Here is a 13,963-nt window from a genome sequence, read left to right as displayed (position 1 = left end):
TTTGTTTTGCGTACAGTACATACCATACAAAGTGCACAGGGATAATAGAACAGAGCATGGAATACTGTGTTAAGGCAGCAGAGAAGGAGCACAAACAGCAAGATCAACATTCTGCCTTAAATCTATGCCCCTGGTCATGATCCCTCTATCAAGAGAAAAGCTTCTTCCTGTCCACCCTGGCCATGCCCTTCATAATTTTATGCATCTGAATCATGTCCCTCCTCAATCTCCTTTGCTCCAAGGAAGACAACTTCAGTTTGCCCAGTCTTTCTTTCTTTTAACTGAAATTTATCTCTTGCTCCCTTCCAGAATAATGGTATCACATTGGTTGTCCTCCAGTCCTCCAGCACCTCTTATGGCTAGATAGGAATTGAACAGCTTTTGCAAAGGCCCTTGTTATTTCTTCCCTTGCCTGTCTAACCTGGGATATATTTCATCCAGCTCTGATATTTATCTACTACTTAAGCCTGACAGACCACTCGACGTTCTCTCAGTCTATGCTAATTTCTTTAATTATATCACCAGCCCTTCTTAGTTTCGATTTTCACATTGTCCGTCTCACATTATGTTGGTGTTCACTAGTATTCATTTAGAGGCCTACCTATATCCTCTGGTTCCATGCACAAATGATCACTACAGTTCTTAATTGGCCCTACTCTTTTTCCACCATTATCCCTTTTACCCCTCAATGTACTTGTAAGACAACTTGGGATTTTCCTCTATTTTACCTGCCATTATCCTTTCATGTCCCCCTTTGGCTCTCCTGGTCTTCTCTTCAAGTTCCATCTTGCACCTTCTATGCTTCTGTAGGTCTTCTGCTGTATTGAGCTCTCATTATCTGCAATAAACCTCCCTTTTTTCTCTTAATCCACTGCTGTACATCCCTCAATATCCAGGGTTCACAGGAATTTTCTTTATTGGGACGTGTTGATCTTGTATGCTCTATTTCCTTCATGAATGCATCCCATTCTGAGGCAGATTTGCCTGAAGGTATCTCCTTCCAGTCCACTGCCAGATCCTATCTGATGTTGTTATTAAAATCAGCCTTTCCCTGGTTGAGAACTTTGACTTCGGGCCCATTCTTGATCTTTTCCATAACAACCTTGAATCTAATGGATTTATGAAGTGACGAAGATGATTGAGGGAAAAGCGGTTGATGTTATCTACATGGACTTCAGTAAAGCCTTTGATAAGGTCCCTCATGGCAGACTGGTATAAAAGGTGAAATTACATGGTATCAGGGGTGAGTTGGCAAGATGGATTCAGAACTGGCTTAGTCATAGGAGACAGGGGTAGCGGTGAATAGAATAGAATCCCTACAGTGTGGAAACAGACCCTTCAGCCCAACAAGTCCACACCGACCCTTGGAGCATCCCACCCAGACCCACACCCCTCGAACCCACCTATTTTACACGTCCCTGAACAATATGGGCAATTTAGCACAGCCAATCAACCTAACCTGCATATCTTTGGACTGTGGGAGGAAACCAGAGCAGCCGGAGGAAACCCACGCTGACACGGGGAGAATGTGCAAACTCCACACAGACAGTCGCCCTAGGGTGGAATCGAACCCGCGTCCATGGTGCTGTGAGGCAGCAGTGCTAACCACTGAGCCAACGTGCCGCCCTGATAGAAGGATGCTTTTCAGAATGGAGGGTTGTGACTAGTGGTGTTCAACAGGGAGCAGGGTCTACCTAAATGATGTGGACATACAAAAATTGGTGGAGTTGTGGATAGTGAGGAGGATTGTCAGGATACAGATCAGTTGGAGGCATGAGCAGAAAAATGGCAGATGAAGTTTAATCTGGACAAATGTGAGGTGATGTATTTTGGAAGGTCAGGTACAGTGGAAATTAAAGGTGAATGGCACAACCGTTAGTGTTGGTATGCAGAGGGATCTGGGTGTGCAGGACCACCTATTGCTGAGGGTGGCAGGGCAGGTAGATGAGGTATTAAAAAAGCTTATGGGATACTTGCCTTCATTGGAAGGGGCACTGTGTGTAAAGATAGGCAAGTTATGCTGCAGCTTTATAGAACTTTTTGTAGATGGCATGGTGGCTCAGTGGTTAGCAATGCTGCTTCACCGCACTAGGGACTTGGGTTCAATTCCAGTCTTGGGCATCTCTGTGTGGAGTTTGCATGTTCACCCCGTGTCTGCGTGGGTTTCTGCCGGATGCTCTGGTTTCTTCCTCCGGTCCAAAGATGTGCACATTAGGGTGGGAGTTGGCTGTGCTACATTGTCCGTTAGTATTCAGGCATGTACAGGCTAAGTGGATTAGTTACGGGAAATGCAGGGTTATAGGGTAGGCGGGTGAGTGTGGGTGGGATGCTCTTTGGGGAGTCAATGCTGAATTTCCTGTGTACTGATTTTGAGACTAGGACTTGAGGGCACAGCTTTAGAGTAAAGGGAAGACTTTTTAGAACAGGGATAAGGAGAAACTTCAGCCAGAGAGTGGTGAATCTATGCAATTCACTGCCACAGAAGGCTGTGGAGGTCAGGTCGTTGAGTATATTTAATACAGAGACAGAGGTTCTTGATTGTCAAGGAGATCAAGGGTTCTGGGGAGAAAGCGAGAGAATCGGGTTGAGAAACAGATCAGCCATGCTTGAATGGTGGAGCAGACTCGATAGGCTGAACAGCCTAATTTCTGCTCCTGTCTTATGGCCTTTAGTTAGCCTATACTTGGAGTTCTGCTTAAGACACTACCAGAAGGATGTGGATGCTTTGGAGAAGGTACAGAAAAGGTTTACCAGGATATTAGGTATGAAAAAAAGCTGGGATAGACTGGGCTTGTGTTCAGTGGAAGGCAGGAGGTTGAGGGGTGACTGAATAGAAGTTTTATAAGATTGTGAATGGCATGGATAGAGTGGAAAGTATGAGGCTTTTTCCCAGGAGGGGTCAGTTACTAGGGAACACAGGTTCAAGGTGTGAGGGGGGAGGGGGAGGAAGTTTGAGATATACATAGTATGTATTTCACACAAAGGGTGGAAAGTGCCGCCAAAGGAGGTGGTGGGAGCAGACACAACCACAGCATTTAAGAAACACCTGGATGAATAGCTGAATAGCAAGGGAATGGAGGGATATGGATTCTGTAAGTGAAGGCACATTTTGCTCTTTCGTACTAAAACCCTCCGCGCAAGCTTGGAGGGCTGAAGGGCCTATTCCTGTGCTGTATTGTTCTTTTTGTATACAGGAAGATGGTTGTGGCTGATGGCCATCAGACATCTCAGCTCCTCGGGGTAGTGTCTAGGCCCAACCATCTTCAGCTGCATCATCAATGAACTTCCCTCCATCATAAGGTTCAGCACCACTCGACCTTTCATACTGAAGCAGTCCATATTCAAATCCAACAAGATCTAGACAATATACAGGCTTGGGCTGACCCGTGGCAAGTAACATTCTCACTACACCACATTCTTGCACACTAATGCCAGGCAATGACCATCTCCAGTAAGAGACAATTTGATTTGCTGCTCCTTTACATTCAATGGTGTTTCCATCCCTGAATCCCCACTATCAACCTCCTAACTGGATGCCCACATGCCTGGATGAGTGCAGCTCCAACAGCACTCAAACTTGATGCCATCCAAAGTAGCCCGCTTGATTAGCACCACATCCACAAGCATCAACTCCCTCCACCACCAATGCTCGCTTGCAGCAGTGTGTACTATCTACAAGATGCATTGCAGAAATTCACCAAGGCTCACTTGACAGCACCTTCCAAACCCACGACCACTTCCACCTAGAAGGACAACGGCGGCAGATAGATGGGCTCAACACCCCTGCAAGTTCCCCTCCAAACCACTTACCATTCCTGACTTGAGGATAAATTGCCATTCCTTCATTGTCTGGTTCACGATCATGGAATTCCCTCCCCGAGAACATTGTGGATAAACCAACAGTTATGTGGACTGCATCGGTTCAAGAAGGCAGCTGTCCACCATCTTAAGGGCAACTAGGGACAGGCAATAAAAAAAAAAAAATGCTGGCTAGTCAGCGACGCCTACATTCCACAAGTGAATTTAAAAGCAAACCTAATGTTAAGTCCAGGACCCTTGTGCCTTGTAAGTACTTGCTTGAAAAGCTGTTTTGAATGCACTTTAAGAATTCTGCTCCCTCTAAACCTTTTACACCATGACTCCCTCAATCAGTTTGGAAGTTGAGATCCCCTAATATCAGTACCCTGTTACTTCTGTACTTCTGAAATATGCCTCCATATCTGCTCTTCTGTTTCTTTCTGTCTGATAGGGGGCTATATACACTCCCAGCAATGTGATATAGTTATATGGCTTAATCTGAAAACTTTCTAAGATGTCATCCCTCCCTTTGTGCTGTAATGGATTCCCTGATCAATACTGAGATACCCCCTACTCTTTTACCTCTGTCTCCGTCTCTCCTGAAGACCCTATATCCTGGAATATTGAGCTGCCAAACTTCCTGCTCCTACCCTTTCCAAACACCACCACCAACCACCACACCTTGACCACGTCTGTGATAGCAATGACTTCATACTACTTTGTTGTAATGTGTACCCTCAACTCATCTGTCTGGATCGTCAGACTCCATGTTAAAATAAAAACCATCTAACCCTGCCCCTTGTGTCTTAACTGACCTATAATGTCAATATTTTCTTGATTTGCTTGCTGTTTCTTCTAATTTTGCCTGTTCATCTTCCCCTGCTGAATCTTCTCTGTGGAACTCATCCCCTTGCCAATTATTTTGAACCTTCTCAAACAGCGCAAACAAACCCCACCCCCGGCCTTAAGGATACTGGTCCCATTTGGTTCAGGTGCAACCCGTCTACCTTTTTATATGTCTCACTACCCCAAAGACGGTGTCAATGTCCCAGAAATCTAAAGCCCTTCATCCTGCATCATTCTCTGTGGCCACACATTCATCTGGACTAACCTATTTCTAGATTCACTCGCAGGTGGTATTGGAAATCATCCAGAGATTACTACCTTCTTTAATCTACTTCCTAAATTATACTTGCAGGACCTCATCCCTTTATCGATGTATTTCATTGGTACCAATGTATACCACGATCTCTGTTTATCCTTCCCTTTCAGAATGCCCCACAGCTGTTCAATGACATCCCCGGCACATGGAAGGCAACTTACCGGTTCCCTACTTCAAAAGCCTTGCTGTTCTTTCTCCCCCCTGTTTGTGCAGCAGACCACTATCAGACTGATAAATGGACTGTCTAGCCTCAAATAATGCTGATCTTGCTAACGTTGATTTTGCCTAGCGCATGCCCTGTGCAATGTAACCAGTATACCTCTCAAGTTGTTTTGATCTGTACATCCTTGCTTATTATGATCTGCCTGTATGCTCATAAACAAAGCTTTTCACTGTACTCGGAGCATAGAAACATAGAAGATAGGAGCAGGAGGAGGCCATTTGACCCATCGAACCTGCTCTGCCATTCATCATGATCATAGCGGATTGTCCAACTCAGTAGCCTAATCCTGCTTTCTCCCCATAACCTATGATTCCCATTTGCTCCAAGTGCTATATGTAGTCACCTTTCAAATACATTCAATGTCTTGGCATCAACTACTTTCTGTGGTAATGAATTCCACAGGCTCACCACTCTTTGGATGAAGAAATTTCTCTTCCTCTCCGTCCTAAATGGTCTACATGTAACACTAAATCAGTCAATCTGACCCACCCGTGGTACATGGAGCTGGCTCCCACACTTTCTCCTACACATTCTTCTCCCAAGAACAGTATCAAAAATGTTATTGATTAGAAGGGGAGATGACCACTAGGGCCTCCTGCACTAACTGCTTGCGTCTATTCTGCCTGGTCGTCACCAGTGCCCTTTCTGCCTGTTCAATCTGCACTTGCATGTGACCATCTTGGTTGCTCTGCATTGAATTTACCTGTAACTCTAGTTCTGAAACATTATTGTCCAGTAGCTACAGCTGGACACTTCCTATGCACGTGGTCACCAGGGACAACTGAAGCTTCCAAGATTTGCCACGTAGCACAGGAGCATATCACTGATGAGTTCTGCACCATGACTACTTTAAGCCCCTTAGTAATGCTCTTTTTTTTAAAAAAAAACATTCATAAGCATGATCAACTAACTCTCATGCTAACTGTACTTCCCTTAACCTACTTAGCTTTGTTGTGCTCTTTTATTGTATTGATCCCAGAGTTCACTTATTCCTATTCTTTCTCAGTTGATCCCTTCTTCCAAAGCCAATAAATTTTTTTAAAATTATGAACTAATTGACGCACACCTTTCCTGTGTTGTCCCTGTTTGATTTTGTTTTTCCAATCAACAGACCCTGAAGCAGCAGCTGTTAAACTAGAACTGCCTTTTCTCTGTTCAGTTGAACCTAAAGAAGATAGAGTTAAAAACTAATAAACCTTGAAAAAGACCTTGCAAACTATAAACAAAAAGAAAACCTGTTTCCCCTGTGCACTGAATTCCCATAGTGCACTACCTTTCCAGCAACATACACACACTCACCTGAGCTGCATTTCACTCTGCATGAGAAGACTGCCATACAACAACCACATGCAGCAGAAAGAATTAAAAACTACCTGCCATTGACATTCGACAGTATTGCCAATGCTCTATCCCATACCAGTAATGGGGGGGAGAGGGGTGGGGTGCGTGCGTGGAATACTTAACTAGAAGCCAGGCCAACTTCAAACCACTGAGATGAATTCCTTGCAGTTTAATGTGGAAAATCTGGCTGAATGCTGCAAATGAGAAAAATGTAGTTGAAGCTTCTCTTGTATGTGTTCCTGCCAATTAATAAATTTTTAATGTATGCATTAAATAGGGTAGTAACTGGTTGAAATTTTCCAGTTTTGTGCATATGCAGTGAAGGCGGATTAGCTGTGAACTCACGAATCTGTAGAAGGTGTATTTAAATTGATGACTTTTTCTGTTTTCCAGTGTCATTTATTTCGGGAAGCAAAGCTTTGAATGTGAATTTTTTTTATTCATTTGTGGGATGAGGGTGTCGTTGGCTGGCCAGCATTTATTGCCCGACCCTAGTTGTCCTTGAGAAGGTGGTGGTGAGCTGCCTTAGCTGAATCAGTGCTTAGTGAATTAATCGGGTGAGATACATCTTAGCTTTGTGCCTTCTTGTTATGAAGTTAATTATGGCTCAGACTAATTCTTGTTTACTGATGGTTTCATGAACTTGACCCACCCTAGCCAGGTGATCACAGAAGTCATTGTAGGTCAGTCTTTGTCCTTCATTAAACCAGTTTTTCTCCCATGGAAGTTCTCCAGTTAAAAATCAAATGATGGAAGGCAAGTTTCAACAGTCCATATTTACCACTATCCTAACAGCGAAAATCAAAAGCTTTACCTAACCAACCTCCCCGCCCCGAAAATCAACAAGTTGAACTCTTGAAACCTTAAACAGTTGTGTCCCTTGTATTTCATCTAATAAATAAAAACAAACTATTGGTTGAACAGAGTGCCAATGCTTTGGTTGATCCTGAGAAGCCAAAGGACAATCCACTTATTCTCTGTGGACTACAATCTTTATGGAGACTAGCTGGCATTTGATTTGCAAAGCTGAATTTGTATGTTTGGACTGAGCAATTCTCTCTTCCTTTTAGGAGCCTTCTGTTGGTCAGGTGTCGCGAGTCGATATTAGTGGGAAGGTTGAAGTAGTCTGGGCTGATAACTCCAAATCCAGCATACTGCCTCAGGTAAGAAACTGCCCAGAGCTAATGGGATTGTCATCAAGGTAGGAAGGAATGTCCATACTCATTCTGACTTAACTCATTCTCAGCCTGCTTGAGAATAAGTTGGACACATTTTTGATAACTAGGTATTTGAGGGAAAACAACATTAAACTTCCATAAGGATTACAATGGGATAGATTGAGGTCATACACCCCAACAAGTCCATGCCAGTGCTCAAGAGCAATCAAGTCAGTCCATTCCCTTGCTTTATATCTCTGTAACCTTTTCAAGTTTATTTTCTTCAAGTGCCCATCTAGTTTCCTTTTGAATTTGTTGATTTTGTCTCTAATTCACCTATCTTTGTAGGTTTCTGGTCATTGCCAACTGCTCTATCTAGTATGTTTATTGGCCCAAGTTCAATTCTGTACCAGAGTTATACTTTTAGCTGAATCTGATGTACATTGGGCTTTATACTCTCAATGTAACAATCATAGAAACTTAGCTCACAGAAGATCATTTGGCATGTTAAGCCTACGAAGGAGCAGCCCTACTTCCCACATCACCGGCTTGTGGTCTTTTAATCTGTATCCTTCATCTTCAAGGACTTAAGAGTCAAAGAGATGTACAACACAGATCCTTAGGTCCAATTTGATCATGCAAACCAGATACCCTAAATTAATCTATTCCCATTTGGCCCAAATCCCCCTCAACCCTTCCTATTCATGTACCCATCCAGATGCCTTTTAAATTTTGTAATTGTACCAGCACTTCCTCTGCCAGCTCATTCCATTCCACACCCTCTGAATGAAAACGTTGTCCCTTAGGTCCCTTTTAAATCTTTCACCTGAAACTATGCCTTCCAGCTTTGGACTCCCCAGTCCCAGGGAAAAGACCTTGATTATTCACCCTATCCATACCCCTCATGATTTTATAAAGCTCTATAAGGTCACGCCCTCGGCCTCAGCTCCAGAAAAAATAACTGCAGCCTATTCAGCCTCTCCCTCTAGCTTAAACCCTCCAACTCTGGCAACATCCTTGTAAATCTTTTCTGAATCCTTTCAAGTTTCACAATACCCTTCCAATACAATACCAATGTCCTGCTCAGTGACAACGTGATCTCTCAACTCCTGTACTCCATGCACTGTGACCAATCAAGGCAAGCATACCAAACGCTGGCTTCCCCTCCTATCTCCTGGGGCTCCACTTTCTAGGAACTATGAGCCTACACTCCAAGGTCTGTTTGTCCAGCAACACTCCCCAGGACTTTACTGTTAAGTGTACAAGTCCTGTTCTAATTTCTGAAATGCAGCATCTACATTTATTTAAATTAAACTTCATATGCAATTCCTCGGCTCATTGGCCCATCTGATCAAGGTCCTTTTGTACCCAGCGATAACCTTCTTTGCTGTCCACTACACCTCCAATTTTAGTGTCACTTGCAAACTTACTAACCATATCTCCTATGTTTAAATCTAGATCATTTATATAAATGAAGTGTTGGACCCAGCACCAACCCTTGTGGCACACTGCTGGTCAGAGGCCTCCAGTCTGAAAAACAACCCTCCACCACCACTACCCTCTGTCTTCTACATTCGAGACAGTTCTGAATCTAAATGGCTAGTTCTCCCTGTATTCCATGTGACATAACCTTACTAACCAGGCTACCATAAGGAACCTTATTGAATGCCATACTGAAGACCATATATATAGATCACGTCCACTACTCTGCCTTCTTCAATCCTCTTTGTTACTTCTTTAAAAAACTCAAGTTAGGGAGACACGATTTCACACGCACAAAGCTATGTTGGCTATTCCTAATCAGTCCTTGCTTTCCAATTACATGTAAATCCTATCCCTCAGCATCCCCTCCGACAACTTGCCCACCACTGTCAGGCTCACCGCTCTATAGTTTCCTGGCTTTTCCTTACCACCTTTCCTAAATAGTGGCACCACGTTAACCAACCTCCAGTCTTCCAGCACCTCATCTGTGCCTATTGATGATACAACCATCTTAACATGGAGCCCAGCAATCACTTCCCTAGCTTCCTGCAGAGTTCTGGGATACACCTGATCAGATCTATCCACCTTCATGCATTTTAAGACGTCCAGCACCACCACCTCTAATCTGCTGCTCTCTGCCTTTTAAAACCTTCCCAATCCTCTGACTGCCCAATAATCTTTTTGACATGAACAAAAAAAGAAAAAATATATCCTTGTTCCTCCTCTTTACCATTTCCAAATCTTCGGCTCACATGAACCCTCCTCCACACTCTTTGGTTTAAAGCCATCTCTACAACCATAGTTACACTATTCATCAGTACACTGGTCTTTTACCTGAGCACCTCTAACAGTACTGTCCCCTGTTTCCTCCTCATTGGTGCTAGTGCTCAGTGCATTGAAACATATTTCTTTCTCACTGTCTTGCGCTCGCGCTCTCCAGTCTGAGTCATGCATTTGACTGATTTTCTTTTGTCCTATGCTCAGTTGCTCATGGTTAAGTTGTAACCCAGGTGATGGAACCAAATGATCTTTTTCGATTTATTTTCTAATATCATGTAATGTTAGCAACTTAAAATTAAGTTTGACTTACTTTACTTTTTGCTAGCACCTGTATAATGTTGAATCTGACATTGAAGAATCTGACCTGGATTCTTTGGATGGGACTTCTACTGGAGCAACATCTGATGAGTGGGAAGATGACAGTGATAGTTGGGAAACAGATGATGGTGTGACTGAAGACGAAGTTGTAAAGGGAAGTGAAGCGCTTGAAGTTGGAATAGAGGTGTCAGCACAATCAGAAGAGAGTAAGACTGAAGCAGAGCCGGCTCAGGTTGCTGGAGCAACTTCAAGTGGCACAAGTCTTGAGAAAGTTGCAAAGGATGGCTCTCCCAAAAGTTTTCATGAGATAAAAGAGGCGATCAAGATTTTGGAAAGTCTGAAGAATATGACAGTAGAACAGCTGATGACTGGCTCTGCTACTTCCCCAACAGTAGAGCCAGAAAAGCAAACTAAAGATAAGAAATTCCGAGATGATATCAAGAAACTGCAGGAAACTCTTCAAAAGACACTGGACAATGTGGCCATTGTGGAGGAAGAGAAGATGGAGGCTGTTGTGGAAACTGAAAATAAAGAAGAAAAGCTTGAGATGCAGACTCCTATTAAATCAGAGTGGTCCAGTGATACGCCTGTACTTTGTCAACAGAGCAGTAAACCTGGTGTGACTTTCACGAGTGCAAAAGGAGAAGTCTTCTCTGTACTGGAGTCAGTGCCTGGTAAGACTAGTCTCTACGAACGTTGTACTTGTACTTTTTATTTGTTTTCCCTTTCTCTAAACGCATGACAAATTGTAAAGTAGAAACTTCAGGCAATGCATAAAACTAATGCTTTTGACAATGCATAGTTCTCATGGGAGTATTTGTTGTGACTGAGACAGGCTGACTAAGGAGGTAATGGTAGAGTGGTAAAAGTCACTGGTCTCATAATCCACAATGCTATGTTAATGTACTGGGGCATAGATTCAAAACCGACCAATGTGATGGTGAAATTTAAAGTTGATACAGTTCTGGAATAGAAGGCTAGTCTAATAGTGAGCATGTAACCTCTGTTGTAAACACCAATCTGGTTCACTAAGGTCCTTTAGGAAAGGAAATCTGCCATCATTACCTGGTCTGTCCTATTTGTGACTACACACCCACAACAGTGTGTCTGACTTCTGAGCAATTGAAGTTGGACAATGAATGCTGGCGTAGCCAGAAACACACTCCTCGCATGAACACGCGTAAAGAAAATAGAGGATGCTGCTATTTTCAGGCATGGATCTTGGGTTCTTGCAGGCTGATACCCTCTCCTTGCTTCCTTGACATAGCAAGGTGGGAAGGAGAATTCTTACTCATAAGTTGCAAAATGAGATATTATTGGGCTCATTCAGAGCAGGGTCGGCTGAGGGTGTAGCCTTAAGGTATGAGTCAAGTTGTTGGGTATTTTCCGGAATGAATTCTTGTTACCAAAAAAATTTTGGAAAACTGGAAAGTACTGCCAACAGAAACTGCAAATACAAAGAGGCAATTAGAGTTTTCAAGACTGAGAATGATGGACTTTGGTTAGGGTATGGAGCACTGGTAAAACGGAGTTGACATAGATCAGCCATGACCTGATTTGTCTTTCATCAGTTCCCTTTTTGTTCATAATAAAATGTGGGCTGAAAGGCCTCCAGTAAAACAATTACAATGAATATATGTTGGCAGTTTGTGTTTAAGTTAGTACCAGTTTTTATCATTATGCTGATTATAAATCTCAGAATGATACAGAAATTGTTTATGCAGATTTCATTCTCTTTATTTACAGACAGTCATGCATTCAAAAAGATGGAATTTCAACCAGCAGATTCAAAAAAATTTTTCAACACCGTGAGGAAAGAGATGGCATTACTCGCGACAGCACTTCCTGATGGCATCATGGTGAAAACATTTGAGGATAGAATGGCAAGTCTATGCCAGTCTTCCACCAAAGCTTTCATAATTGCATGGAAATAGCTATCGTGATAATGCTTAAATACCAGTCTTGGTTATGTAAACATTGATTAAAGTATGTGGTGAGGAGCAATGTGGATAAGAGCGAACCTGCTTGAGGCTTTATCCCCTCACTTGTTTAAATGCGTTGTTATTACTTGGGAGTTGTATGATGGGTGTCAAGACCAATAACTTCTCTTCTTTCCATAGGATCTGTTCTCTGCTCTAATCAAAGGCCCAACACGCACTCCCTATGATGATGGGTTGTTCCTCTTTGATATCCAGCTTCCCAATGTTTATCCTGCAGTGCCGCCACTTTTTCGTTATATCTCTCAATGCAGTGGCCGTCTCAACCCTAACCTGTATGATAATGGCAAAGTGTGCGTGAGTCTGCTGGGCACGTGGATTGGAAAGGTATGTGGCTCTTGATGAGGATCTAGCCGTTTGTTAGCAATGTGATTCTTAGAAAATGAATCATGCAAAGTCCTAGTATATTTTTCTTTCTTTTATTATGATTCCAGCTGATGTTATTACTAAACAAGTCAGATCCCAGACTCAAATGGAGCAGATTTGGTTTTAACAGTAAAACTGAAGTTTATTAAGCAAAATGAAAATAAAATTAAACAGACCAAATTTTACATGTAATATTCTTTAAGAGATTTTGAAACATACAGTAGAAATATGTTCCCATTAATCTCAAAACACCTCTTTACGAATCCATAAAATGTACCTTGTACTTTACCCAAACCATTCTTGTACAGTACTCACACCAGGGAATCCCATTCTCTAATACAGCGATTAAATTTAACTGAAATAATCTCAGCTACATGTAAGCTCCAAGGATTTTATCCAAACATTTTTGGTCTCGGCTGTCACTAAACTTCTTACTCTAAAGTAATTCTAGTGTTAACAAATCTTGCTACCTTCTCTCTTTCTTAGGAACACTGCTTTGTACATCCATCTTTGTCCAAGGAGTTCAGCAGTGCTGTCCTGTCAGCTGGAACTAAAATTGAGAGATCTCTAAGCGATGTTTCAGCTAAGCTTAAAGGCAAATCCAGAAATTTCTCTGGAAACAAACCTTTAAGCAATTGTTTACCTTGTTCAACCATAAATATTCATAATATACACAAATGCCACATACTCTCTCTGCCTCCCCACCAACATAATTTCTGACTAAAAGCAAAATACTGCAGATGCTGCAAATCTGAAACAGATCTGCTGAGTTTCGCCAGCGATGTAGCAGCACTGTGCAGAGAGAAACAGTTAACGTTTTGAGTCCAGTATGTGACACTACTTCTGAAGCAGAGTTGTACTCTGGCAATTCAGGGAAACTTTGAGAGATGGATCTGAAACTAGCTTAGTAAAGAGTAGTGGTGGAAGGCTGTTCGAGTGACTGCAGGACAATGGACTTCAATGTGCCACAAGGACCGTACTGGGACCCTTATGTGTTAAACACTTAAATGATGCAGATGAAAATGTGGGGAGAATGTTTAAGCAAGTTTGCAGGTGACACCAAAGTTGGTAGAATAGTTGTTCGTGAAGATGTTGGTTGTAGATTACATGAAGATATAGTGTAATTGGTCAGATAGAAGATTGATAGATGGTTATTGACTCAATGTGGTAGGAATCTGGAATGCACTGCCTTGGGGCTGGAAACCTTACAACTTTTTGGGGAAAAAAAAATTTGGATGAGCACTTGAAATCATAACATGCAAGGATATGGGACAAGTGTAGGAAATTGGGAATAGCGTACCTTTAATGGTAGTTATTGTCAGTGCAGACTCAATGAGCC

General features: G+C 42.5%; 1 protein-coding gene across 1 annotated transcript; it reads left to right on the top strand.

The window, feature by feature from the left end:
* Positions 1-7,556: 7,556 nt before the first annotated feature.
* Positions 7,557-12,585, top strand: LOC109937758 ((E3-independent) E2 ubiquitin-conjugating enzyme UBE2O-like; the record flags this gene model as incomplete). Its single annotated transcript, XM_048593411.1, has 4 exons — positions 7,557-7,687; positions 10,269-10,935; positions 12,008-12,144; positions 12,382-12,585. Coding segments are annotated over exons 2-4 (669 nt in total), but the record flags the coding sequence as incomplete, so codon positions are not given.
* Positions 12,586-13,963: the final 1,378 nt, after the last annotated feature.

The sequence above is a fragment of the Rhincodon typus genome, unplaced genomic scaffold (assembly GCF_021869965.1).
Source record: "Rhincodon typus isolate 14 unplaced genomic scaffold, sRhiTyp1.1 hic_rhity00002804, whole genome shotgun sequence".
In the NCBI taxonomy this organism is placed as follows: domain Eukaryota; kingdom Metazoa; phylum Chordata; class Chondrichthyes; order Orectolobiformes; family Rhincodontidae; genus Rhincodon; species Rhincodon typus.
Note: the sequence above shows the minus strand (reverse complement) of the source record. Positions and strands in the feature narration are given on the sequence as shown.